At 44.5% G+C, this 27,704-nt stretch overlaps 2 protein-coding genes across 4 annotated transcripts; both read left to right on the top strand.

Moving 5' to 3' along the window:
- Nucleotides 1–359: 359 nt before the first annotated feature.
- Nucleotides 360–3,201, top strand: thap1 (THAP domain containing, apoptosis associated protein 1). Of its 3 annotated transcripts, none has more exons than XM_027018829.2 (3): nucleotides 360–504; nucleotides 1,164–1,359; nucleotides 1,648–3,201. In XM_027018829.2, the coding sequence occupies exons 2-3, from the start codon at nucleotides 1,210–1,212 to the stop codon at nucleotides 2,077–2,079; spliced, it is 582 nt and encodes a 193-aa protein (XP_026874630.2). In that variant the 5' UTR covers nucleotides 360–504; nucleotides 1,164–1,209; the 3' UTR covers nucleotides 2,080–3,201. The 3 variants fall into 3 exon arrangements, with proteins under 3 accessions (XP_026874630.2, XP_026874629.2, XP_026874631.2); XM_027018828.2 differs by having other exon boundaries at nucleotides 448–657; XM_027018830.2 differs by lacking the exon at nucleotides 360–504 and adding an exon at nucleotides 665–862.
- Nucleotides 3,202–4,805: 1,604 nt separating this feature from the next.
- LOC113582830 (MOB kinase activator 3B) lies at nucleotides 4,806–26,198 on the top strand. Its single transcript, XM_027018832.2, has 4 exons — nucleotides 4,806–5,084; nucleotides 12,901–13,557; nucleotides 22,962–23,164; nucleotides 24,801–26,198. Exons 2-4 carry the CDS (start codon nucleotides 13,140–13,142, stop codon nucleotides 24,828–24,830), a joined length of 651 nt encoding a protein of 216 aa, XP_026874633.2. The 5' UTR covers nucleotides 4,806–5,084; nucleotides 12,901–13,139; the 3' UTR covers nucleotides 24,831–26,198.
- The last annotated feature ends 1,506 nt before the right edge of the window (nucleotides 26,199–27,704 follow it).

Raw genomic sequence — 27,704 nt, 5'->3', positions numbered from 1 at the left:
CATACGCCAAACCACAATGCCTCTTGCAGAGATACAAATAATTGTTTATGAATTTGTTTAAATTCATGATCATTAGGCTACTATAGTTATGTATGTGTACGTTAGTTAATTTTACATTGGCCTAAATTTTGCCCTCTGCGGTAACAGTTTACAGACAAATGACCAAACTGGATGTTAATTCCGCTAAGCGAAAATCATATAAATGTCATTTGGTAATACGCTTTTAATAGAAGTAGAAATTTAGATAATCCATTTCAAAACTGTAAAGTTTTGGGTTTTAAAAAAAAAAAAAAATCAGATTCATATTTCGCCATCAGAGTAATTTACACGTGAACGGCGATTTATCTCAGGATCACATCTACGTCACCAATGCAGGGAGATCCTCCACCGACGCGCCAATCAGATTTGAGGTGTGCGGTCGCGTGACCAAACAAGAAGCCATTTCGGCCATCTTGGAGCCTGGTGAGGGATCTTCACCAAGAGAGGACAAATAAATTATACCAGGTAGCCAGCTACCTAATCACGGGAGAGGATACTCTTTGACTGACCCTTTTGAGAGCGCTAATTCTTCGGTGCAATTCAGACAATGGTGCAGTCTTGTTCCGCGTACGGATGTAAAAACAGATACCATAAAGATAAGAATATTTCGTTTCACAAGTAAGTCCAACTTCACAGCGTGTCGGAGAGAATCGAGACAGTAGCGTCATGCTCCTGTGGCTCTCGTCTGATTTCAGACCAAGAAGCCGAAGATAGCCAGCCGTCTCCCTGATAGACAGTGTTCTCAGTACAGCTTGTTCTTACTCGTGAAGAACACACTTTCAGCGGAGTATTTCACGTGGTTTGAATGCTCTAATTGGCCCAGGTGTGCTAACTAGCCAGCGAATGAATTGCACGTGTTTTTAAACAAACCAGCTAGCTCTTGGTGTTGACAGCTTGCTTGTTGGATGTTATTTTGTAAGACGGCTTGTACATCGTTTTGGCCGTTTTTTAACCTAGCTGTTGCGTGGGGTACCTTGCCAGTTTCCCCACTGTCACGCGTAACCGACAAAATATTTTACCGAATATATCAAAAAGATTTTTGCTATATTACAGAAAATACCTAAATGGTGTTTCTTAATTACTTTCTTAACATGAATTAGTTGTGTGTCGTCATGATATTGTAGATTCCCTCTTGCGAGACCTGATGTGTGTGGAAAATGGGTAGCTGCGATGAAGAGAAGCAACTTCAAACCCACGAAATACAGCAACATCTGCTCCCAGCACTTTACCAAAGACTGCTTCAAACGGGAGTGCAACAACCGGGTCCTTAAGGAGAACGCAGTGCCTTCTCTTTTCACTTTCAATAAGTTACAGATGAAGGTAACGAAACCATGGCGCACATGCCATGAATATCCAAACAGAACACAGTTGTGTCTGTCTTTTCTTGCCCTCGCAGATTATTTACATATATACTTTGAATACTGTCTACATATTTTCTTTTGTAACTAATTATCTTTTAAAAGAACAATCAGTAAAATCCTTGTAGTTAGTCTTTTAAGTGTCAGTGCCAGTCCTGAACTGCAAACTCTTAAGTTTAGGCTTATGACGTGCTGATTTTGAAAGCTACTGAATTTAGGCTCTTCCTCAATGTCTGCCAACTTCTTACAGCCGGAGATGGACTTCCCTCTGAACCGACCCAACCCAGATGCGCAGGAGGCTGAGGTTCTCCAACCGCCGGACCTCGCTCCTACCTCAACCCCCCTTCCTGTTTCTGCCCTTTCTCCGGCCACTGCCCCAGGGGAGGAGAACCTGGAGCACCAGCCCAGTGCGTTTGTCCCCTGCGACCACAACTACACGGCGGAAGACACGGTGCAGCAGAAGAAGCGCATCGAGCAGTTGGAGGAGCAGCTGGAGAAGTTGCGTAAGAAGCTGAAGACGGTGCGGCAGAAGTGCAGGCGGCAGGAGCGGCAGCTGGAGCGCCTCCGTGCCGCCGGGGAGATGCCCAGGGCTGGCAAGGGCTTGGCACTCGGAGAGAGCTACGTCATCCTGCCCAAAGAACTCTTCAACGTCCTCAAAATCGACACCATCGATGGATTGTGATTGAACGAGGGGGTGGACACCGCACAAAAAAGACTGTACTGAAGAGCTTTTGGTTTTTTTTAGTTGTTTGTTTGTTTGTTTTTTTGTTTGTTTTTTTTGTTTTTTTGTTTTTCCCCCTTTGATAAATGGTGTTGGGATTGGGTTCACTTTGGATGCATGGAGTACATGTCCAAGATCGGGTGGGTGTAAGAACTGTCATTCATTGCACAATAATATATTCTTAACATCTTGAGCTCAGTTTTGATTGGGTCGTAGTGGTGGTTCTTTAGTTTGTGCAAAACTTGTTGCTGCAATTGGGGTGCATTTTTCTTTGCTCAGAAGCAATTTAGCATCACCAGCTACATAACAGGAATTACTTTACAAATCTACTGTACTGATTTGATTTTTTTTTTTTTTTTTCCCCTCTGAAAGTCCCCAATCCTTTGCAGATTAGGTCAGATCTCTAGCACTGGTCATAATTACTAGCATGTGCTGAATGACTTATTGGTGTGTGATGAGCAGGTTTTCTTTATCCAATTGCTGTTAGTTTTTTGGGGGGGGGAACTAAAATACTTGAACAACAGATATAAATATTTCTTCTGTGGCATTCATTTTCCAGTGAGCTGGAAAAGAGTTGTGATTTGTATTCCAAAATTGTGAGTGCCGATTTAAACAAATGTGAAGTTGTTTGTGAATTTCCTTTGTTAATATATTCTTTAATTACGGACTGAAATTATCAACTGACCAGAGGATTTACTCCATGTTAGACTTGACTCAAGTGGCCTGACAGCACTTTTCATCTAAAATGAACATCAAATCATGAATGTTAATTTCCCTTACATGGCTGTTCCAACAACGGACAGATCACGGACCGTTGACGAACGTTTCAGGAACGCCGCCATTAGTTGACCAAACTGGAGTAGCGGACACAACAAGCTGATGTGGATTTGACAACATATTCCTCATCAAAGGGCTTCTCATGTGATTTATGTATTATCTGTTCTTAGCTTATTTATTGTTCCCTAAACAATAATAATTAAATCAATGGAAGCCATATGTTCAGAAGAAAACCTGTACTGGATCTTTGGCAAGATTGAGTTGTTGGCTGAATCAAAGCTGCCTTACTATTGCAGTTCACTCAGAACTGACTTTCAATATAAAATGAATAAGATTATTAATGTTTGTGTTTTTAGCAGTGTTTCTCATCCTATCATCCTTTCACATTCATGTGAAGCATTCATGAATCACAGAAATGACTGAGGCTTTCAATGAAATCTTGGAAACCCTCTTGTTTTTGACACACTGGTGTGAAACAAGTGCACATACACTTGGTTCATTGCCTCAGCTGCTTTTTTTTTTCTCGTCTTGTCCCGAGTGATGCAAAACGTTGCTTCTCTCCACAGACGTGTTGTTTGCACCGTTGCTCACGCTCTGCTGATTTTACATGGTGGTTTCTGCTGTGAAAGAAGGCTGAAGACGCATGTGAATTTTGGTTTTTCTTCAAGAAAAGAAAGTACGTGCAACATGTGTTTGAACAGACAAACGCAAAAGGTGCTTTACAAAATAACAGTTTACAGTTTCATGCTCATTTGTGACAGTATGTGAGCCATCAGCTACATGCCAGTGCATACTCTGGCACCCACCTCCAGCAACAGAGAAGCTCATCTCAGAGTTGAGGGCAAATGACATTTGCTGTTTACAGTTTAGCTGTTTGCCATTTTCTGCTGTGTGCCACTAAAGTTTTGACACTGATTTAGACCCTCAGCAAGCTCTAAATGTTAATTTATGACCTGCAGAAGCCTGTGATTCAGAGTTGGGGATATGCAAAATCAGTTTTTTCCATTCCTTCTTTTTACAGAGGTGTTGAGGGCCTAAAATGAAATTGCTCCTCCAGGACTTCGTGCCATGCAAAAGCAGCAGACAACAGTGCAAACAGACAATTGCATGCAGTAAAGGGAACACAACACCATCCAATAACTATATAGAACATTATATAAAAGATTAACCATTTAGCAGAGGACAGATTAGATAGTAGGCAGTGAGGAATGGGGTGGGTGGATTACTATTGTATATGCAGTGTTGAGTTAATGTTTATAGCTGATTGTTCCCATCAAGTGCTGGTCTTAATTGAGTCTTCTCTCTTAATCTAACTCTCCACTCTCATCCTGTTCTGTGACCTGGTTCAGGTCTGTCTCAGCCCCAGTGCCAACCACTGCACTTTGTCCATGTGTCTAAAACAGCCGTTTCGCTAGCTCGTCATTTCTGTGTTGTCTTTGGTTTTTATTGGCTACTGTAATGTTAATGTAATGGAGTTATGTAACTGAACAGATGCTACAGTAGTTTCGATTTCTTTTCTTTGTTTACATGTCAGACGTTTGTCCCCTTCTCTCACGCTCAACAAGTTCAATTCCAAACTGAACGATGTCAGTAATTTCGCTATAAACTGGGTAATTCAGGATACACTGTCAAAGAGATCATTATCGATACAAAAAGGTGCAGTGATGGAATAGTGACATCCCAAGCGAGGTTCCAATACTAAAATAATGTAGAACGTTGTCTGTATCACATATCAGTTCTGTATGAGCTGATGTTATATTGCAAAACTTTTACCAAAACGGGAGCAAACGCAATAAGCAAGCCAAATAGGTTGCATTAGTGTTAAAAAAAAATTAAGACAGATCGCCACGAGGAGGCACTATAATCAAAATCTTGGAACTTTTCTACTTCAACAACAACTTACGTTTACCCTTCTAGACACCATTATTTGTCTCAGGCTCTTCTTCTCTAATGTGCGCCTTAAAAGTGCTGAATAATGCGAACGAATCTTGCGAATATTCAGTGAAATACAATCTCCTACTATCTCATCTCACCAGAGTCATTTGTTCAGGAGAGCGTGCGGATTGGCTCGCGCGCTGTGATGTGGTCGGTCGTGTAGGTTTGGTGGCGTAGATGGCAAAACGGGATTCACGAGGTGTGAGGGATTTCCACACGGGACACAAAAAAGTATTTGATAAAGTATAGCAAAGGTAAGTACGACTAGATTACCATTTTTCAGTAGTTTTGCATAAATGGAAATAAATACATGATGATAGTTATATGTGTTTTTCATCTGACTGTATGCTAGAAAAACGTGCGCGTGTTTTGGTGTTGGGAATGACCATGTTCTGCCTGAACTGAACTGAAGCAAGAAACTGGAATCGTTTTTAGAAGCATTACGATAATAGTTTGTTTAGTTTGATGCACTGGTCGGCAAATGTAAGTCTATGTTAGAGTTAATATGTGGTTTTGGAAAAGACCATAATCTGATCGCCTGTACTGTATAAGAGGCGTATAAAGAAGTGCAAAAAATGATAATTTATATTACGCAACATTTGCTTTGGGGTTTTTCTTTCTTGCTTGCTACATTCCTCTCATGCATCGTAAATCAGTGTTAATTATAAGATAACTTAAAATGTTTTGCCTTAATTAACAAACGCCACAAAAAAGAGCAAGCTCTCTAGAAAACTCTTAACAGTAACTCTGTAACCTGTTGTCAGTGTTGTGGCAGTTGGGTTTGCTAAAAGCGCTTCGAAAGAGCTTGTCTGCCGCCAGATGTGTAGTCTTAGGTAGCTCATGTAACCTAGCAGTTCAGGCTCCGGCTGTGCTAGGTTCATCGCCTGGGCTTTAGTGGAAATCAGCCATAAATCTGTTTTGTTCACCTCTATAGCTTCTTTGGGAATAGCCTAGTAGACGTATGTGAGTCGAGTTACTGTACCTCATCATCTACTCACTGATGGCAAAAGCTGGAACAGCGAGGTCAGGAGCAACATTAGTGACTCAGGGAGGAGCCGCAGTCAGTAATTACAGCTGTCTGCCATTCCACTGAGAAGAAATCTCTCAGTCGTCAAGACTTCCCAGCAGTTAACAGACTGCTCTTAGATCCGAGCAGAGATCCGACAAACTATTGACTGAGTTTGCCGCACGGCAGTATCCAAACATGTGCAGTCCCAATGAGGAGCAGATGCACGGTTTAAACGGACCGAGAGGACGGTAGTATGTGACAGCCTTCTAACGCCGGGGTGTTTAGAAAGCTGTCCGAGCAACCAGTCCTAGTCCAGAGAGAACTTTAGGGAGAGCGGAAACAGATGTACGGGTTAAAAGCAGGTGATCGGTTTTTTATGCAAGAACGTTACGACTCAGACTGCTGGTGCATTTAGCTTGTGAATGCTAAGTACAGCTTGCATGTAAAAACACGTAAGGTCTGGCGGTTTAATATAGAAGGTTCATTTAGTCGTGTGTACTTAGAGAGGGAAACGCGGGTTATGGCAGGTAGCATAGTTTGAAGCAGTATAGGGTCGATGGGGTAGTATCATGGCCGTGGGGGTAGTGCGTCATGTGGGGCTATTTACTCTTCAGTTTCACATTTACAGTTTGGCACAGTTCCTTTTCGCTCTCATAAGTTACCAATCACTCAACCCTCCATGTGTAGAGGTAGTCTAGTCTTTTTAACGTGTTGTTTTTTTAGCGTTAACTGATTTGATCTCAGCACTCGTGTCACGTCGCGCCAGACACCACTTTCTTCCGTCTTTAAGTCTTTAAGATGGTATTTCTGCCATTTTTACTTCATGGAAATGGGCTTCAAGTTGAGTTTGGTTTTGAGAGCCGTTTCCAAAACAAACAGATTGGAATACATAAATAAACATTAATGTTATGAGCAGATCTTGCAATCTGTCGCCATTAGTGCCGGCAAGATTCCCTTTCGCTTTTAATTTAATTTGAAGGCTGATATGCTATGACTCATCCATCTACATTGGCCATTTTTTACAGACTGCGACTATCTTATTTCTGTCGAAGCCCCAAGTCTGTATGTGAGATCAGAAAACACCTCTGATGCTCCATGAACAGACTGCAATTACAACAGTCATCTCAAATATCAGACAGACGCGTGAGCAGAACGTGACCCACGTTTAATAATCTAGGAATTTTGAATGAATGCTCTATTACACTGATACTAAAAGTTGTTTCTGTCTGGATGGTTTTCTTGCCCAATTCTGTACTCTCGGGTGCTGCCACCCTCATTCCTGTGTCTCTCATGCCATTTGATGAGATTGGCCTTCATCAGAAACCAGTGACTCAGCACACAGGTCTGGGCCTCTTATAATCAAGGGCCCTGAATGAGTTCCACTTGATTTCTCAGTCCCTAGCATCCCGCTTAGTCCCTCACCTACTACTCAGCTCAGCCACTTCTTCTGCAGCTTGGTCCTTGCTGTGTGTCTTAGCTGGGAGTTGGGAGCAGGCCCTGGCAGTGTCTCTTCCATCTGGAACAATCTGCAGGGCGGAAGGAGGCCAGGTCACGTGTGTGTGTGTGTCTGTGTGTGGTCATGACACCAAGGGCTGGGTTTAACTGAAGGCAGCTGGAATTAGGCTAATGCACAGCAATCAACACAGGGCCCTCACGCCACTTAATCCAGCTCTGATCTCTTGCTCTGTCTCTCTCATCCACAACTAAGCCAAGCTGTCAGGCAAGCTGATATACTTTTGGTCCTTTATATATCACTGTATGTCTTGCAGCATCGCTCTCTCAGCTAGTGCAGCACTGTTTATTGACAGCCCACTGGCCAGGCCTGGCGCCGATATGAAAGAACATCCCGTCTGTCCAGTGTTTCCAAACCCAGTTCTTGTTTAGGCAGACGTGATCTGAGCTGGGCTGCCAGAGCAGTTCTGTTGGACGTGCTCTTTGCGACCGGCCCCCCGGACCACCCAGCATCAGGAGGTGTTTCCCCCAGACCTGCATGGTCGCAAAGCAAGACTTGGGTTTAATCATTGGCCCAGATGGCCCCATGCTGTCAGACTGCTGCTATGAGATATTTCAGGATGTCACTTACTTCTTCCTGTTCGCCTCCTTCTCTTCTCTTCTCTTTCTATTTCCCTGCCAGGTTTACCGGTTGCTATGACATTAATTTTAATTTCGCCGAGTGTTCCTTTAAAATAATGGCTTCCTTTGTTAAAGTTTATTCTGGTTGAGTAAGGGTTTGGAGGACTAAGATGGAAACAGAATAGAATAGCTTTGTAGGCCTTAAAACTAAGCCGTAATTTACTGACATTATTGTGATCAGAAATGAAACTGTGTGATCCAGCAGAAGTTTTAGTAAGCTTATTTGTTCACGAAGCACCTGCAACCACAATAAAAACTGTTGCAGATCCTTTGTTCACTGCCTATAAGTGGCCTCCCCATTCAGAAAACCTAAGATGACTGATCTCAGATCAGTCTCTTAATGTCATAATACAAGAAGAGACCTTCAGTCGTGAGTTTCCCAGCTGATTTGAGAGCAGTCTTGTCCTAATCCAGTCAGAAGACTGAGTGCCTGCTGTGACATGCACAGCTGATGATGTGGGGATGAAGCAGCTCTCTGTGTGTCTCTCATAAAGCCTGTGGAGCTTCCGTCTTTACAAAACCATGCCATACACACCCTCCCGCACACACACACACACACACACACACACACACACACACACACACACAGGCACGCACCCACACCATGTAATACAGGCAGAGAGCAGCTACACACACATACCAAGGACACTTACAGCCTCCATCTCATGCAGTGTCTCTGTCTTTAGGCAGATGTGTGTGTGTGTGTGTGTGTGTGTGTGTGTGTGTGTGTGTCCTCCACCCTACATCTCAGCTGGGTGCCATTGTAGGGGTCATGTGTGGAGGACTGTATGTAGGTAGCAGCCTGGGGGAGATGGTTGAGGAATTTTTACAGCTTTCCATGGAAGTCACTCCCCTTTCTGCATGTGAATGATGAAACCAGGCAGGAACCCTAAAGTTTTACTCAGCATGATGATTTAAGAATCACTAGACTCAAAATCACAGTTTATAACTGAATTGATATTTTCCAAATTGCCAATGGTTAATGTCTGGTAGCAACTGATTCATTTGGGGGGGGGGGGGTTACTAAGGTTGTCATGTGGTGTTTTATGTTGTGAACATATTGATTAACACATGCCAGACTCATGTTTCAGTGCTAATTAATTTTTTCGTGTGAAATATTTTAATGGCCTTATTCAATGGTCTGAATAAGCATACTAGCATACAGGTACAAAATGTTGTTTTTAGTGCACTACAAGTTAGTCTTGGCTCTGAAAAGCTGTGAATCTGCCTACACCCAGTATAACCAGGCCAGTGTTTAAATAAAAATATGGTGCAAACCCCACTATACAGCTGCAGTCCACCAGCCTCACTTCAACATGCAGCTTTTAGCAGCACACTTCTGGTTTTCGTTAGCTTGGCTGAGCCTCTGCAGTTCAGTGCATAGTGGTGAGCTTCCATTTGTTTGCCTCAAAAGTGATTATTTCTACAGAATAATGCAAGTGTAGGAGGTGTGATGCTACATTCATCATCCACTCGTTTTGGTATTCGTTTTGAGCCCTTATGATCCTTCATCAACCACTTCAAATGAACTTTGCATGAACATCCCAGAACTCTAAGGGTAATTTTGCAGAGCTCTGTGCATATTCCAGAGCTTTGTATAGGTATTCCACAATATTGTTTGAACATTCCAGAACTGTGTGGAACATAGAGCTCTGCCTGAACATTCCAGAGCTTTGTGTGAACATTCCAGGGCACAGTGTAAATATGTCAGAGCTTTGCATGAACATAACAGAGCTTTGTGTGAACATTCCAGAGCATAATGTAAATATACCAGAGCTCTGTAGTTTTTTGTAAATATTGCTCTTTGTAATTATTCTAGAGCTTTGTGTGAATATTTCAGAACTAAGGCTTGGCACTGGTGCCAGTGACAGACTTCAGAGTGAAGAAAGAGCAGACAAAAACATACCCTGTTCTGATGGCCAACAGAAATGTGGAGTGGACACCTCCCTGTGCGTGGCTGCAGCTCCCAGCAAAATGTGGGCTGTCCATTTACACAAGCCTAGACTTTAAAATACTCAGGTTCCTGTGTGGTGTCTGTTAGTCAATACTAGGCTTGAAACTAAAGCAGTTCTTTCTGGAAGTGGATGATGGTTGACTCTTGGGTCCTTTTGTGGGGATCTTAACCATATCTGTAAATCTTTTGAGGCCCTCTCCAACCGATTTTGCATTAACACGAGTCCATCAGACACAGGAGCATGGCTATGCAAACACTACCAGAAGCAGAGGCTGTACTCTCCAGATATTAGGGATTTCCCAAATGTTTTTGATCAGTTATGTAAATTAACACAATTAATACCAGATACCAGATAATTGTTTTCCATATAACTAATAGCATTACCAAGAACAGCATTATACTGTAAAACTCATTACATGTTTAATTGAATTTATTTTACTCTTTTTCATCAACATAAGTAGTTATTACACTAAATATCACACTTACTTCAAGTGTAAGAAACAGAAGTGAATTAGGCACTTCTTAAGGGCTGCAATTGTAGTTCTGCTGTACTTTATCTTTGCAAGCCATCAGCTTTTACAGTGCAGTTTATGGCTTTGTCAACAAGAGCTTTGACTTTCCGTAGTAGTCTTAGAAGTGTGCAGAGAGAGAACTAAACTGTAGCGAAGGTAGTGGGCGTCGCATGATGGGAGAGGCCCGCCCCCCATGACACAGTACCTCTACCTTGGTCTCCCTCGTGCTGGGTCTGATCTTTGATCCAAACGTAGTGGGTCTTGTTGCCCTGACCACGTGACGTGCCTGTCTACACCCTCCTCTGCTCCCTGCCCACCAGCCAGCCAGAAGAAGGAATCATTCACCATGATTCTTGTTACTGTAAGCTTTTGAACTCCTTTCGTCTATAATTTTTCCTTCTTCTTGTTTCTTTCTCCTGATTGACTGCATTTATTTCTAAAGGAAGTACGGCACCTGAGGTCTGCTGGTCTTTCCTCACTTCTCCAGTACTGTCAGTGTCATTAAGGCTGCTATTATTCTACATTTGCTACTGTGTTTAAATAAATCTTAAACCAAGTAAAAGTGAATTAAAACTTAGAGACACCCAGATGGAAACTTTGTTGTTTTCGTTTAGTCTTCTTCTAAAGAGCTTGTGGACTAAAGAGCGCTGAGAATGAGAAAAGGCTCCAGAGGCTTTGAGAAAGAGGCTCGTGTGGTGTTCTGTGTGCAGAACAGCATGCAGACTTCTGGACAGCAGAGCGCTTTCTTACAGAGGCAGCCACAGGTAAGGAGGTTTAGGAAAAGTACTGAAACATCCTGGACTCCTTATCCAAATGGATCCTGGGAAGGGGCCTGAACGAGCCTGTGAATGGGAGGGCTGTTTCTGGATTAGCTCTGCTTTTGTTGTTCCGGTCAAGCCTCGTGTTTTCCTTCCTAAGCCTCTGGTTTGACCAGAAGGTCAAGGAAATCATAGAGAAGCAGAAGGTCAAGGAGATCATAGAGAAGCCAAAATAATGCCAGGAATACACTTTAACTTCTAGACTTATGTAGCCTGTGTTGTGGCTCTAGCTTTGTGTTTATATTGTACACTTAATGACAAACTCCAGACTTGTTAGTTTCTGTGAATTCTGTGAGTCCTGACGTTGAAGCTAATATAAAAGGTGCATGGTTAAACGATTGATGAATTGGACTCTGGACCCTCCGGTAGGACTGTGGAGTGTAAATGGTTAAACAGATCAGGAAACTTCTTGTCCAATTTTCCGCACGTCATTGTGCCCATCCATGTAACTTGCTTTTATTTCCCATCTTAAATGAAGGGAGGGGATTTTTCATTAACCATCACTGAATTATTCCTCAGAAAGTAATGGGTTCACCCCCCCCCCCCCCCCAAAAAAAAGTGGTCAAAACAGTCATTACGTCTAATGAGGATTTAGTGAGGATGAATGTGGAAAATAAACCGCTTCCCAGCGTGGGAACTGAGCCACTCAATCTGCCTCTGCAAAGCCCGACATAAGCCAGCATCATGCTGTTCTGACACACACCTCTCTCTGGATGTCAGTGTTGCTGGGGCGTAAGTCTGTCCCGCAAGCAGATCATGTGGGGGAAAATGACACACAACCCTGATAAATGTAGTACTGTGTTTTATAGTATCAGTCCTTTGTACATGATATTTATGATGTTTACATAAGCAAAAGGCATGTGCTGATTTCTCTTCAGACTTTTCCTACCATTAGGATAATTGTCCTAAATCTGTTGGGATTTTTGCATTCTAGCTTTTACACGCTTGATTTCCTTATGATAGATTTAGCCTTTAAAAAGAAACATGCATGTTTTCCCTGTAGGAAGCGATAATCCTTTTATGACTGAGCAAACCTTCTGTTTGGACCTGGGACTCCACAAATTCATGGTGCCACCCTTTCTCTTGGTATTAGCTCATGAGAAGCCCATGCTGGGCATATCCTGTAACGACACATCCGCACTCTGCAGATGTCTCTCAGCACAGAGACCCTAGAGCACCAGTGTTCAGACAAACGCCTCCCTCAGAACCCTGTCAGGCGTGTAGGAGGGGGCACACCCTGCCCTGCCGGAGGCCATGCTAATAACATTACATATATTCCACAGCTGTCTTGTCCTGACTTGACTGGGAGTGGAGCAGCTGTAGTGCTTATGTTGCTCTAGATCTAGCTTACCTGCCCTCTGGTTATGAAGACTTTTTACTGATCCCCTTAGGGATATTGTTCTCTGTATTTAACCCATCTGGGGTTCATACACACACTCAAGTTAGCACAGCACACTTGAGCATACACATACCACTTCTCTAACTTCTTTCTGCCATGGCTGCCCAGTGTTGTGTGCGTTATCCATAATGCTCTTGGATGCTGAATGTGGGAAACCAGCGCAGTTACTCAACCCCACACTTTTGCTTGCGAAGCCTCATCTGCATGCATCAAAGTATGACCTGTTTTTGCTCTTGTCTTTCTAGGAGAGCATGGCCGCAATGCTGAGGCCCGCCAGCCACTGAGGAACCCAGTGTTCAACACCACCACCGCCGCTCGCCGACCCACACACCCGAGACTCGTCTGCCGTCTCCTGCGCTCTCTCTCTCTCTCTCTCTCTCTCTCTCTCCCCCTCTCTTTTCTCCAGCCCCCTCATCGCTCCATCCCTCCCTTCACTGAAGGCCTCCTTCCGTCTCCTCCCCCCCTTTGCTCCACCCCGGCTACCATGTCCATCGCCCTTAAGCAGGTCTTCAATAAAGACAAGACTTTCCGGCCCAAGCGCAGGTTCGAGCCGGGCACGCAGCGCTTCGAGCTGCACAAGCGGGCCCAGGCCTCCCTCCACTCGGGCGTGGACCTGCGGGCAGCCGTGCAGCTGCCGCCGGGCGAGGACCCCAACGACTGGGTGGCCGTGCACCTGGTGGACTTCTTCAACCGCATAAACCTCATCTATGGCACCGTGTGCGAGTTCTGCACGGAGAAGAGCTGCCCCGTCATGTCTGGCGGCCCACGCTACGAGTACCGCTGGCAGGACGAGCAAAAGTACAAGAAGCCCACAGCATTGCCGGCACCCCAGTACATGAACCTGCTGATGGACTGGATCGAAATGCAGATCAATAACGAGGACATATTCCCCACCAGCGTAGGTGAGCCCCCATAACACATGGCGCAGAGAGTTAGCTGCTGTTCCAAGGGGTTGCCCGTGGAAGTGACGGCTTTTATTAGCAGTGGACATGATAAGCAGAGATGGTTTGTAAAGTTTGGCTGATATGATGTTCTTAGAAGTGAGTAGATGAAACTACAAAACCATACATCTGATATGTGAAGATGGCAGTAAATAACAGACTTTGCATTTGATTGTTTGCTGATTCTAACAAGAGTATTATAGGTTATTACAGATTACAGTAGCTCTGTAATGAATTACTGACATTCCTCCTGCATGAATTATTCTTAGATCATTACACGTACTCAGTGATAATTGCGTTTGATTTACAAAGTTTAAAGCAACACCGCAGGCATTCAGCTCCTAATAATCTGTCCCACCAGCAGCGGGACGGCAGGTACAGTTTCTATGTCTGGAGAAACACACAGTGGGCAGGTGATGTGATGATCAGCTTTTCTCAAACTCTTTGAAGATGACCCCCTGTGCTGTCTGAAAATGGCCGTGTACACAAAGCCTGCTGAAGCTCCCCTCGTACAGAACTGAGAAGCAAACGTCCAGGACGGCTTCCCTTACAGGCTGGTGATTCGCTTCCAGCTTTCACAGGGCACTTTGTAAAGGGAAGAGTGTCTTTCATCTCTTACATGAAACAGTGGGTCAGACAGCACTACCTCAGCATGACCAGAGGCCCAACAGACACCAGACACACCTGTGATGTAGAGCCTGAGTGCTGGTCTTCAGATAGATGCCTGGTTTTGCTAATAAATGAAGTCTTGGCAACATTTGGGGCCAGCTACTCACTTTTTGCTATAAGGGTACTTCCATAAACCATGGTGATAGAAGCTCCCTTTGCTGGCTTGTTAATGCCACTGTACAGGGGACACTATAGACCGAATGAGTTCTTGTTTACCTTGAAAACCATACATTTAATCCAGTTCATTTTGAACATGTTTTTGTGGTAGAAGAGGTTATCCTCCGTGTGTGTGTGTGTGTGTGTGTGTGTGTGTGTGTTGGGTTCATGTTAGTGCATATGCATGTTGATTCCTGTGCACTCATATGAAAAAATGCAAAAGAGAAGGAAATGCAGCAAGTGAAGAAGAAGGGATAGAGTAAGGAGAAGAGAAAATAAACAGAGAGAGCGAGAGAGGACAAACCTGCCATTCCACTCGCCCCGTTTTAGGAGCGAACGATCAAATTCACTTCCTTACAGCTTTCTTTCTCATACAAACAGATCTTCTATCAGGCCAAGTGATCTTTTATCTTTTGTTTTCACAGATGTTGGAAGAGGCTCTGTTTTAATCCTTTTTTCAGTTGCTGTCAGTGTCTCAGTGAGAGAGAAGAGCATATTTGCCATTTTAATTACAATCCCTGAGGCTACATCCATTACAGAAACACTGCGCAGTGCTCCACTGTTATACCACTCTGCTCTAACCACTGCTGCTCCACCCAGTAGCCCTCTGACGGGTAGCACCCTCCATCCCCACCAACACCCTCTGGTAGCTCCCTCTGCCCCCTGAACGTGCTGTCCATCTGAACAGCGCTCATAAGGCATGAGCCATGGCTGCCACGAGACACTATCGCACTGTCGCCCTGTCAATTATTCAGAGCCACCGGATCCCTGGGAGGCCAGCTCCTCGCGCCTCTTCTGTGCAACCTGAGCTCAACCTCACCTCGGTCTTCCTGCTTCAGCCCTGCAGCCTCTCTCCTCCTCTCTCCTCCTCTCTCCCCATCCTCTCATCCTCAGTCTTGCTCTTCATTTGGCTTCGTCTCTGTTTAATGGTGCTGTGCAGGACTGGGTGGGCAAACGCAGCCACATACCAGAACACACAGCCACAAATCAGAAACGCAGCTTGAAATGCAGACACGTACCAAAAACACAGCGACATACTGATGTTACAGTGTTGGCATTAAATAACAGTAGAGTTATATCGCTTGAGGGATAAACTCAGCCTGTGCCACAGATGTGTAGTTGGGCTCCAGTGGCTCGGCCAACTCGGGGAGGTGGCATGCTCACTATCTAAGGCCATGCTTGGCCATGCTGGGCTCGTCCAGAGCGCACTGAGGGTTTTCTTTCCTCATCACCTGGACACAGTGTATTTTTGAGGTATTTTTGACTGTTTAGGTGGCACTTTAAGCCCTCGTGTACAATCTCCATGTCAACCAATACATGTAAACCGCTTAGGGAGTCAGCAGGGGGAGCTTAGACCTGAAATGTTCACGTGCGTGTGTGTCATTGATACACATTTAAAGCATTAGATTTCAGGGCTGGTGTGTGTATCTCTCTCTCTCACACAGACACACATACACACATAACAATGATTTGAGGCATGTCAAGGTGCAGGTCAAGAGGGCAGGTGATGTCCCCAGTGCTGGGTGAACCGTGCATCTCACTGTGCTGTTCTCTGTCCTGAATAAATAACACTGCTACTGCTCAGATCATCCAGCCAGATAGAGACGAACCCACTGAAACATCGCAGCTGTCGCAAAACCCAAATCCCAACCCTCAGTGTCTCTCTCTGTCTCTCTGTTCACCTGCGGCCTCTTCTCTCACGGTCCTTACCCTACAGAGTGGCATAAATGCATCCTTGAGGATTTCTCATGCCTGTGTTTATCACTTCATTTTTGATGACACGCCCAACACACATCAGCAGTGCTAGGAATTCTCCCTTTACCTTTCTCTCTTTTTCCTGTGTCTCTCCTTCTCTGTCTCTTGCCCTTTGTTTCTCTCTCTCTCTCTCTCTCTCTCAGCACTTTTCCGCTGGCATGGTGCTGGTGCCAGAATCCCGAACGGTGCCGGGCTTGTCCACCGCAAAATCACAGGTTCCCGGCCAGAAAACTTGGAGCCGTTCTAACCCCTTAATCTTGCTGATCTGGAAGCAACGAACCGGAGACGCGAGTGGCTGAAGGGTGGGGTCCTATCGCCAAACCAGTATAGCTGTTTACCCGCCTTACTGCCATGTACAACAAAAATCACGAGAACCACAGCAAATACAGCAGTAATGAATCATGAGTTGTCCATGGAAGAAAGAAATGCATTACTTGTGGCTGCTTCTGTTTCCGGATGATGGGAAACCCACATCCACATATGTAATAGTTGGGTTCTCAAACCAGTGGGAATGTGACTCCTTCTCTTTGTCCTCCTCTCTCACTTTCTCTCCATCTCTCTATCTCTCTCCCTCTTGGTCTCTCTTCCCCCTTCCTTCTCTCTGTCCTCCTCTCTCACTTTCTCTCCATCTCTCTATCTCTCTCCCTCTTGGTCTCTCTTCCCCCTTCCTTCTCTCTGTCCTCCTCTCTCACTTTCTCTCCATCTCTCTATCTCTCTCCCTCTTGGTCTCTCTTCCCCCTTCCTTCTCTCTGTCCTCCTCTCTCACTTTCTCTCCATCTCTCTATCTCTCTCCCTCTTGGTCTCTCTTCCCCCTTCCTTCTCTCTGTCCTCCTCTCTCACTTTCTCTCCATCTCTCTATCTCTCTCCCTCTTGGTCTCTCTTCCCCCTTCCTTCTCTCTGTCCTCCTGTCTCTCTCTCCTCATAAAGTTTATACAGCGTAAAGTATACGGCGGTCCGTGAGAGGGATTACAGCCTTTGCACCAGCTACCACTGAGAGGACATTACAAAGCTGTAATGCATTGTGTTTCCCAGAGCCCTGCACACTCCACACGTTGTACCTTTCCCTAGCGGGTTGAGTGTCCTACGCATGTCCAGTACGGAGCTGGGAGAGCCAGACACCAGATGATGAGCTTTGTGGAGCAGACTTATCTCTGCTTAAGGACTAATGACTTCGCCTGGCTCTTTATGTTAGGCTTGTCTCTGGGAGTGCAGGTCACCACAGCCCCTGCAGGAAGAGTCTCTCCCTCATCTCATTCTAATCTGCAGTGTTCAGAATGACCCCTGTAGGAGCTGCATTTACTCTCGGTCAAAGACAGAGAGTGAACACAGCACACTGTGTTGCGTTGTGCTCCATTGGCAAATAAATAGTGGAGTTCAGATTCTGAGCTGAGATCTGTTGTATGTTTTTTGCTATAATGTCAGAAGAGGATTTGGGAGGCTGGGGGTGAATCAGACAGCTCAGGAGCAGGTCCGAGGCGTCGCTCAGGGAAGAGGTCAGTCGCTAGGAGCACCCCCTCGCTTTGCTGCAACCTTTGGGAAGAGGAAGTTGTTTGTCATCAGGATGTGACTTTTTGTGTCGTGACATGTGGAGGCATATTTCACCTTTGCCTTCTTTTGGGCCCTATCAAGCTACCAGGCTGTGTATTGTAGAAATGAGCTTGAAGGTTTGGTCCTGGCAGGAGAACAACTGTACCCATTTATCCCACTGTAAAGCTGTGACGTGTGTTATGGGATAAAAAGCTGTTTTGTTCCCTTCTTTGAGTTTTATATATGTTGACCAGCAAGACAAACTAGTAAAAGTTCTCAGAGTGGCAGAAAGCAGGACACAGGAGTTACACTGCACAGCTTCTAACAGCAACCACTCAGCAGTGGTTCACACATAGCTTCCCACGGAAACCATGGAAACCAGGAGACTCACCCCAGAAGTTCAGTTAAGTTTCCAATTCCAAATTTGTGCCTAAGTGTCAATTCCACGCACACAATTGAATAACCATGTTGTCAGCTTTTTAATAATTTTCTCTGGTTTCTGTTCAGACATGGTTTTCTCCTCACACTTTCCCCTTGTATACTCTTTCTTTTGATGGCAAGAAAAGCAAAAATATGAACATATACGAATATATACGAAGTGAAATAATAGCAGTTTAGCCAACCAGCTCTTAGCCTCCGAGGTCTGCTAGGCTCTTCATCCTCTGGTTAGATCAGCAGCAGGTGAGAGTGGTCGTGCTTAAGGGTGAAGGTACCATGCCCCCACGCCCCCCGCTAGCACCACGCATGACAACAGATATTTGAACCCAGTGAAACATGAAACATGGCTTAGATAAAATGGTAGATAACAAGTCAGTTATATTCGCACCCCAGCATGTCAGAATGATTGCGTTGTTCTGTTGTACATTTAAACATTGTTACTGTAATGTTAACAAGGATCCCAGTGTACCTACATCTGCCTCATATGCAAGTGTGAAGAAGCAGCTTGCAGTCCCTCTTTCACACACTCTTTCTCTCTCTCTCTCTCTCTCTTTCTCCCTCTCTCTCTCTCTCTCTCTCTCTCTCTTTCTCCCTCTCTTTGTCTCTCTCTCTCTTTCTCCCTCTCCCTCTCTCTCTCTTTCTCTCTCTCTCGCTCTCTCTTTCTCCCTCTCTCTTTCTCCCTCTCTCTCTCTCTCTTTCTCTCTCTCTTTCTCCTTCTCCTCCTTCCATGTCACTGCATGTCTCTTGTACTAGAGGTTTCTGATGATGATGCTTTGTTGTACTGACACATACAGAATGCAGTAATTCATAAAAGTTCTTAACTCACTTTCATTCTTTAGGCCTGGGGCACTGGTCTGCAACTCGTTCACACGGTTCTCTCCTTTGCTGACACACATGTTCTGGCTTTTAGCTGACCTGTTTTAGTTCAAAGGGGCAGGTGTAAAGATTTGCCAGTTTAAAAGGAGTGTTTAGGGGCTCTTGATCTGTTACTTGATGCATGATGTTTTCAGATTACAAGAAGTTTAAACCATGTACCACAGATTTGTTTTTAACAGTTGGAAGGTGACGTACATCAGGAGTGGACTTGGTATGTCTTGCTTTCTGTGCCATATGGAGTGCTGTTTGGTTTTCATGTTGAGAAACTTAAAACTGCAGGATCCCTTTAAATTGGAGAGAGTCTAAACTGGGAGTCCTCCTGGGACAGATCTGGTGTGAGGGATTTTCTGAATGTAGGGTAGCAGCACAGTGTAGATTTATTTCAATACTCACTGGCCGAAGAACAAAAGGTTGATGATGATTGATTGGGTTGTTCCAGAATGCGAAGACAGCCTATCAGAAGGCTATCAGAAGGGTGAGGGTTCATTCCCCTTTTGGCAATGACACCTGGTGCCAAAACACCTGCACACAGCAGTCATGCACCTGCACATACACATGCACACACAGATAACCGTGCACACACACAGTCATAACCATGCATATGCACATACACAAATAGGCACACAACCATCTGTTTACTGTGAGTCTGCCAAATCAAGAGAGTGGCGGGTCTGGGACTTGTACTGAAATGGGCTCCTCCTTCACTAGTCCTTTAAGTTTAAATGATGAAGGTTCAGTCTGTAGTAGTGTAGTATTTGTAGAATTACTGTAGTATTGCTATAGTATTTTGCAATCGGATCCTCTCGTGCACAAGACAGATCCGTGTTAAATGTTTGAACTATGATTTTATCCTTGTAGATTGGGGATTTAACACTTGCTTGTGTTTTATAACAAATATCACATAGTGTGTGATGTCCTGCATGTCTTGTCCCAGAACAGATACGAGATGCTCTCAGACTCCACCTGTCTTTGTCTTACATACTGGCCTGGATTCTCGTACAGTGAGTGATGTGTAAAGTGGGTCAATAGCTAGTTCCTTTTCCATCTGAAATAAAGGCCATATTAGGGCTCTCTCTCTCTCTCTGTCTGTCTCTCTCTCTCTCGCTGTCTCTCAGATCCACAAGGTTTATGGCCTTTATCTCTCACACACGTGTGTGTACACATTTTTAAGATTTCTGTGACAAACTAATAAGAATAAGACACAATATAGAATTGCACAAGAGGTTTAAGGTTTTAATGTTTTACCCTTTACACATTCACTCTGGCTTAGTGTCAGAATGTAAACACATTTGGTCTGATGTGAAACATTTGGGTTTGTGGATTCACATGCCAAGGAGATGTGAGGAAGTAGAAGACGAAGGTTCACTCTGCATGCCACAAGGCAGCTTGTTTCCTTTTTCTATCACGTTTTGATCCACAAACCTGAACACCGAATAACTCACCAGAGGGCCCAGAAGCTGAGGAGGACTGTGGGAAATGTAGTTCACAGTGCTGTTAGTATGTCTGCTGGAGGTTATGCTAAGCAGCACCCACTTGTTCTCCTGCTTTGAGCCTTTCCTTACTTTCTCATATATCAGACACCATAGGTCCTATGCTAGGTCCTTCTTTCTCTCTCTTGTTCCCTCGGTTTCTTATGGTGAAACTACCCTCATATTGTACTTGCGCACTTATTTGTTGCAGGAAAAACCTCTGCCTGTTTTTATTCTACTTGTGTAACATCATGTCAAAGATGACATAAAGGCCTTATTGTGAGAAAATTAATTTGGCTATGAGTTGATGTGAGGTTTAAATGCTTTCTGTTTTGGCCTTCAGAGAGCTTGTCATTTGGTTGTGTTATGAAATCATCTCACAAGCTGCAAGGTTGTACACCCTCAAGCGTGAGTGCTAGTTTTAAACAAGTGCTCATTATGTGTGAGTCAGACTGTGCCATGACCTCCACAGTCATGTGAGGATCCCATCAGTCAAAGTAAAGCTGAAGGCAGTCACCTCATTTTCACCCCTCAGCAACATCCAGCACAGGAGCTACTGTGTCCGTGCGTGTGTCCGTGCGTGCGTGCATGTGTGTGTGCGCGTGCAGGCACGTACACAGTAATCTGTGGGTCACTCTGTATCATGGGAGATTATCAGGGCAGATTAAGGGAACGACTGATCTCTTTGGTGCGCAGTGCAATCCCTCACAAGGGAGACACAGATGCGGTTACTGGTGTGGGAAGCTCAGTTTAGAAACAGCTCAGAAACAGTTTTCATTTAATTCACCGGTAGCTCAGAAACAGTTCTCAATTAAATTCATTGTCAGTTCCAAAATGGTTCTCATTTTTTGTCAGTTCAGAAACGGTTCTCATTTGATTGCAAGTGTTCTGATCATTTCTGAGTTTTGAGCTGACTGAGTGGAACACCTGACTTGCACACATTGGGAGGAGGTTTGCCTTTTCTATAGCCAGTGAGAAAACTTACTTGTTATGGAGTGGGGCCTGTATGAATCTGTGACACTATCTCCAGATGACAAATTAAAATGTGGGGCTTACATAACAATTTACCAAATAGTGAGGATTATGTTTGGCAGAGAAGAGCATGCACCCTGTTCAAAACTGAAGACCAGGGAGCTGTGGAGGATAATGGGAAATGTATTTCAGCTGTAAGCATATCCATTGAGAGGGCCAAGTCAGTAGGTTTTGGAAGATAACATGACATGAAGATGCCGTGGTGAACTGAGAGTGTTAAGAAAGATAGATGTGCAACCCAGACGTTGAAGTAAGCAGAAACGTCCATCTTGCCCTGAGAGACAGAACCCGCCGGGCCTCACTGAAGCCATCTGGTGAGCTCCGTTTTCTCACAGATGCTAATGCTAATGATTGCCTGGTTGGTGCGGTGGATCCCTCTATAAAGGCTCTCACCACATGGCACGTTTGCAATTTAGCACCAAGCACATTACACAAGCCAACAAAGCGCGTTTGCCCTTTTAAGCTCTCGGCCCTGTGTAAGATGGCAAGGTGCTGTCAGCATGCTTATATTTTGGTTTAGCTGAATAAGAGCGAGCTCCCAGTGCTGGTTGAAGCGCTCTGTGGAGTGTCCGGCTGCATGAACACAGAGACCGTTTCATACAGCAGTGAGCGGCTTTGAAGGAGCCTTTGTCTGAGTGACAATGGCCTCTAATTCAGCTCCATTCTCTACCTACACACGGACACACAAAAACGGACGTGCACGGCTACTTCCCATGGAAATGATCCTCTCAAATGATTCTTGTAGCCTTCAGATTTTGTTTGGGAGTTGTGCGGTGAAAAATGGCACTGTTTTGTTGAATGTTATGAACATTATGGATTAAACATGAATGCGCCCACACGGGAAACATCTGGAATTCCCCGAATACTCCACAGTTTTTCACGATCTGAGGAGACATCTGCCCTTACTGAGGTTTTTGGCCAGCTCAGAACAGCTGAACACGCGCGCGCGCACACACACACACACACACACACACACACACACAAACATTACACTCTAGAAAACTTTTCTACGGGCTGCAGACTCAGCTTTTTATCATCTTTCTTCTCACAACACCTGTCGGAGAAGACGTTTTCCTTTTGCGTAGGCTCGAGTGGGGTTGCACTTACAGCATCCTGTTTTTGCAGAAGGCTGGTGCTGCTGCTGGTGCTGCTGCACAGTCAAGCCCAGGCAGGTCCAGTCTCGGAGGTTACTTCCAGCATAGTCTGCACCAATCAGAGAATCAGAGCTGCTCTGTTGGTGTGGGGTCAGGTGTTTTTATAGTGCAGAGACCCCAAAAGCACTGTGTAAGTTAAAGGGAGATGTGTGTGTGGTCGTGCGTGTTCGTGCCTCCGTGCATGTGTGTTCGTTTATGTGTGTGCATAATATCCTTGTCTGAGATTGATTACAATTAATCAAGAGTGTATAAATATCAGAATATCCCACTCTCTCTCTCTCTCTCTCAGGAATCCCCTTCCCCAAGAACTTCATCCAGATCTGTAAGAAGATCCTGTGTCGTCTCTTCAGGGTTTTCGTGCATGTCTATATCCACCACTTTGACCGTATCATCCTGATGGGGGCGGAGGCTCATGTCAACACATGCTACAAGCACTTCTACTACTTCTGCACTGAACTCAACCTCATAGATCGCAAGGAGCTTGAGCCGCTGGTGAGTGGCAGGGGGTGGGGCAGGTGGGCGGGGCCTCCTGCAAGGAGTGAGTGAGTCACAGCCCTTGGGCAACAGAGATGTTGTGGTTTAAATCCTACTTGGGTAGTCTGCAAAATCCCAGACAACTAACCAGAATTTTCCAGGAAAAAAAAATTTGACAGGAGGTTATAAAGTCTTAATAGTGTCTATTAGAATCCCCCTCCTCTATCGTCTCTCTCTCACACTCACACACACACACACACACACACACACACACACACACACACACACACACACACACACACACACACACACAGAGACAGAGGTTTGCCCAGAGACATCAAGAATTACTGGAGCTCAAAATACCCTGTACCAATCAGAGGACTATATTCTAAAAAAGGAGTCAAGGTTAAAAGCAGATTAAACACCCTCCTGTTCACTCACTTCCTGCTCCTCCTGTGGAACGATATAAAAAATAATGCTGCCTGATATACTCATCTACAGTTGCTTAACTCTGTAACGTAAAAGTCAGAAAAAAATCTGTCTTGCAAGTCAACTTGTAAGTCGAGACCTTGCTATGTAGTAATTAAAAACAAAGACTGGAAAGTCAATCATTACTGTGAGTGTATGAAACAAACATTCATTTAGTTACAGTAATATTCTGCTGGCTTTACTGTATTCTGTTGCATAAGCATTTGTATGGCATATATATGTATAAAATGTCATATTGTGTATGAGAGAAAAAGTGAGGATGTATGGGAGACGGATTTTTTCTCTTGCTCATCATGAGCTCTCCTCATAACAAAGCAGGGAAGTGGGAACTCGGGTCTTCTAAAGACAAGTAGCTGGGAAATAAGCCAAAACTACAGGTCCCATGATGCCGAGTGGCTTGGCGTGTCCAAAAAAGATGAATAGCTCTAGTGTATGTTTTATGTTTTGGACAGATGTTGCCGTTTTTTGGTCAAACTGGTATATTCATTTTCCTGGGACACGAATATTATTTTTTGGTTTTTCCTTAAGTGGTACTGTGGACAAAAATGGGATTTAGTCTCATCTTTGAGGTGTGTGTGAGTCTGTGCGTGTGAGACTGTGTGTCACTGTGTGCATTTATGTGTTTGCGTGTTCATAGCAGGAAATGTGCCATCACTCAGTGGTAAGGGTTGTGCGTGTGTGTGTGCGTGTGTGTGTAACCTTGAGAGGGTAATCATGACCCTCAGTAGGTTGGGCTCAGCTCTCTGGTGCAGTGCCAGATCGTAGTTCCTCTGCTGGAGATGGTGGCCAGACCTGCACACAACCTCCCTAGACAAACATACACCAGCAAACACCACTGGCAAACGCACATGATTGAGCAAATCCCTTTAGGGTAGAAAAAGATGAACTGAACTGAGATATTAGCACTCCTTAGCACAAGACACACATAATATACATTTGTATAAAAAGTTTTTATGATATCCACTCCTGAAGAGTATTGTTAGCAGGGGCGTTCTCTAAAAGCATATATTGTTCTTGTTGGATCAGTCTTTGAACCAATCCCCTGGCAAGCTTACTCCGAGTTAAGAGTATAGTGTTTGAAATGTATAACCATCGTTGCCCGTGGTGTCACTGAAATGCACCATGTTCCACTAATGCCTTTTTTTGGGGGGGGGGGGGATTCCAGAAGGAGATGACATCACGGATGTGTCACTGAACAGCTTGTGACACGGCCCCTGTCAGACTGCTGACGTCCTGAAAGACGTTTTCTCTGTGGAGACGGAATCCAGCTTGTTGCAAGTGGCTGTGAATGTCTAAGCAACACCGGAAAAAGACCCATGGACTGCGAGGACATTGCTGCTAAGCCAGACAGTGTGACACAAAGTCTGTTGCAACAAGAAAGTGTAAAGCAAACCCAACACGTGCCTCCATACAAGAAACGCTCGTGGAGAGGACACTAACGTTCACTAATGCTCGCGGAGCACAGCAGCGCCGCTTTGTGGTGAAAAGTAGCACGCACCACACATTGTGTTGCCAGGATTGTCCTCAAGGTTGCGATTTAAAGGCAAAAACAAACTAAGGTTCAGAAATGTGCACTTAGAGGAGAATAAAATGAGGTAACAATGCAATTGCAGTGCATGATATGGGGATAATTGTATTTTAGCTGAAATAATGCATTTAATTCCTAATTTCTACTAGAGTACAGTTGTGAATAAATTATTTACACCCTCATTTTCACACAAATATTTGACAATAATGTTTTATGTGTACATAAAATGATTTATAGCATGTAGAGACTGCCAAATGCTAGATTTTTCTCTTCATCTAAAAATTGTTCATAGTTTGCTAATGCTAAGTGGAATGTTTTTAATGACTTGAAATTCGGTGTATTTTGCAGTGGTTTCACTACAAACAGATTTGAGTGATAGCGGGTCGTGTCCGGTGGAGGTGTTGTGGGGTCTGGGGTTTGGCGCATACACAGTGGCTGGACTGGGTAAAACAAGGGAAATTACAAACTACAGATGGACTGCATGTTGGAGACATTACACAGACTATTCTTTCCTTTTCTGAACCTTCTGCAGTGCATTTTTTATATTCTTAAGCGCAGTAACTGTTGGTGTGGAATGGTAGTTGTATGTGGGTTTGAGAGAGAGAGATTGACACACACTTTGTTATGGCTGTGTCATCTGCAGCTTCTCTTTTACTGTGCTGTCACTATGCAATAAGTCACTCAACTTTCCTGTTCATGAACCACCACAGTAGTGACCAGTTTTGTGTCCACACCAGCGTCCTGTTTAATTCAGCTCAACTCATCTGTTTAATGTATTTTTTAAATAAGAGACATTGTCTTTAAACAACATAGAGAGCCAGCCTCAGACTGTGTGTGAGTGTGTGTGTGTGTGTGTGGGGGGGGGGGGGGGATTTTGTTTGTTTGTTTTTTGTTGGGGGTTTTTTGTATACTGGGAACTGTTGTTCTCCCATTATCAGTTTCAGTTTACTCTTAAGATTATGTATCTTTAGTTTGTACATTCACCAACTGACGCAATAAACTTTGGATTAAGGATTTATTTTCTAACCGCTTAAAGATGTGTGAGGTTGTACTTGTACTAAAAGCCTCCTGCTGAATGTTGGAAAAATGACACCTTGTTTACCTTGTTTACCTTGTTTACCTCAAGTCTTTCTAACAGTTCAGCAGGTCTTCAACAGCTACTGTCATGCCTGGGAGGAAAAATGATGGCAGGAAGTAGAAGATCCTCTGGCCAAATAAAATCTGCTTAATTTAAAAACAGAATCCAATTCATCATAATGATGGAATAAAGTTTCATTTAGGTTTACTTATAGATCATAGATAAAAGCATATAAAAACAAAACATTTAAAAATACATTTATATTCCTTTTTGTAAATATAGAGATTAAAGTGAAAGAAATGAATGTGTTTGAATGTCCTGCATTACAAAAATCTTCCCAGTGGACCCAGCCACTAATGTTCTACCGTGCGTGCCCTGAAGCAAATGTCTCTAGTATTTAAGTCTTGAATCTCCAAATCTCCCCTGTCTCACCTCTAAGCTCTTTATTAGAAACACTGCCTGTGATTGCAGGTCAATAGTGGATCAGCACAAGGGCTCACAATTGTGAATCGTGTGTTTAGATTGTGTGCTTAGATTAGCCCAGCCATAATCCCTTCTGGGGTATTTAAGAAGACCCCTCTGCTCCTTCACAGTCAGATTAGACCTTCAGATTTAACTTCGCTGATTTTAGAGAAGTGATTTTGCGACAGATAAGATTATATTCTTAATCCGAATTGTATATAAGGCTTTTCCGTATACACAGTACTGTCTAAGATCTGAGGACGCTGCTTCGTCCTCCCAGAAGTTCGAGAGAATCCAGATCGCTTGCTGTCGCTTGCCATGAAGTGGATTTGGGAATTTCTGGTCCGTGGCGTGTTGTGAAGCGATGTCCTGGATCGCGTTCCCGTGTGTGGACTGAAGGTGGCGCTGTGGCCCAGCCATGGGGGATGAGGTGACGGCGGCGACGTCATGTGGGCCACCCGTGTGCGTGCAGATTCTCTCCGTGGTGGCGCTGGCGTGCTTCAGCCTCTACTGCCTGGCCAAGGGCGTCTCGTTTGCCTTCTTCAACTGGTGGTATGTCCTGGGCACCGTCTGCTTCGCCGCAACGGGCTTCGCTGCTTTCCGCGTGTATGACGTGTGTTTGATCATGGCACGGAGGGAGATCACCGAAGCCGAGCACTGAGGGGCTGGTCTGAGATCAGCATGGGAGGATTTAGCCGTAACTGTGGCGGTAAGAGTTTGGAGAAGGGCACACTGATCCAGGGGAACCCCTGCACAGACTGTGATGGATGCTGGTGGGAGGAGGTGCTTTTAAGACCACCTTCAAAAAGCACCTCCTTCAACTCTGGTTGTTTTGCATTAATGATGAAAGCTTGCGTGAATACAGAGGTGACACCTGTTGAATGCAAGGCTGTCTGACAGACAAATTCACCACACCCACTTTGACAGACTTTCACAACATTAAATTGTGCAACTGTTATGTTACTCTGAAGATCACACAGGAAAAAAAGCAATATCTACAC

This window comes from Electrophorus electricus, chromosome 6 (genome assembly GCF_013358815.1).
Source record: "Electrophorus electricus isolate fEleEle1 chromosome 6, fEleEle1.pri, whole genome shotgun sequence".
Taxonomy (NCBI): Eukaryota; Metazoa; Chordata; class Actinopteri; order Gymnotiformes; family Gymnotidae; genus Electrophorus; species Electrophorus electricus.
This window is presented reverse-complemented; position numbering and strand designations above follow the sequence as displayed.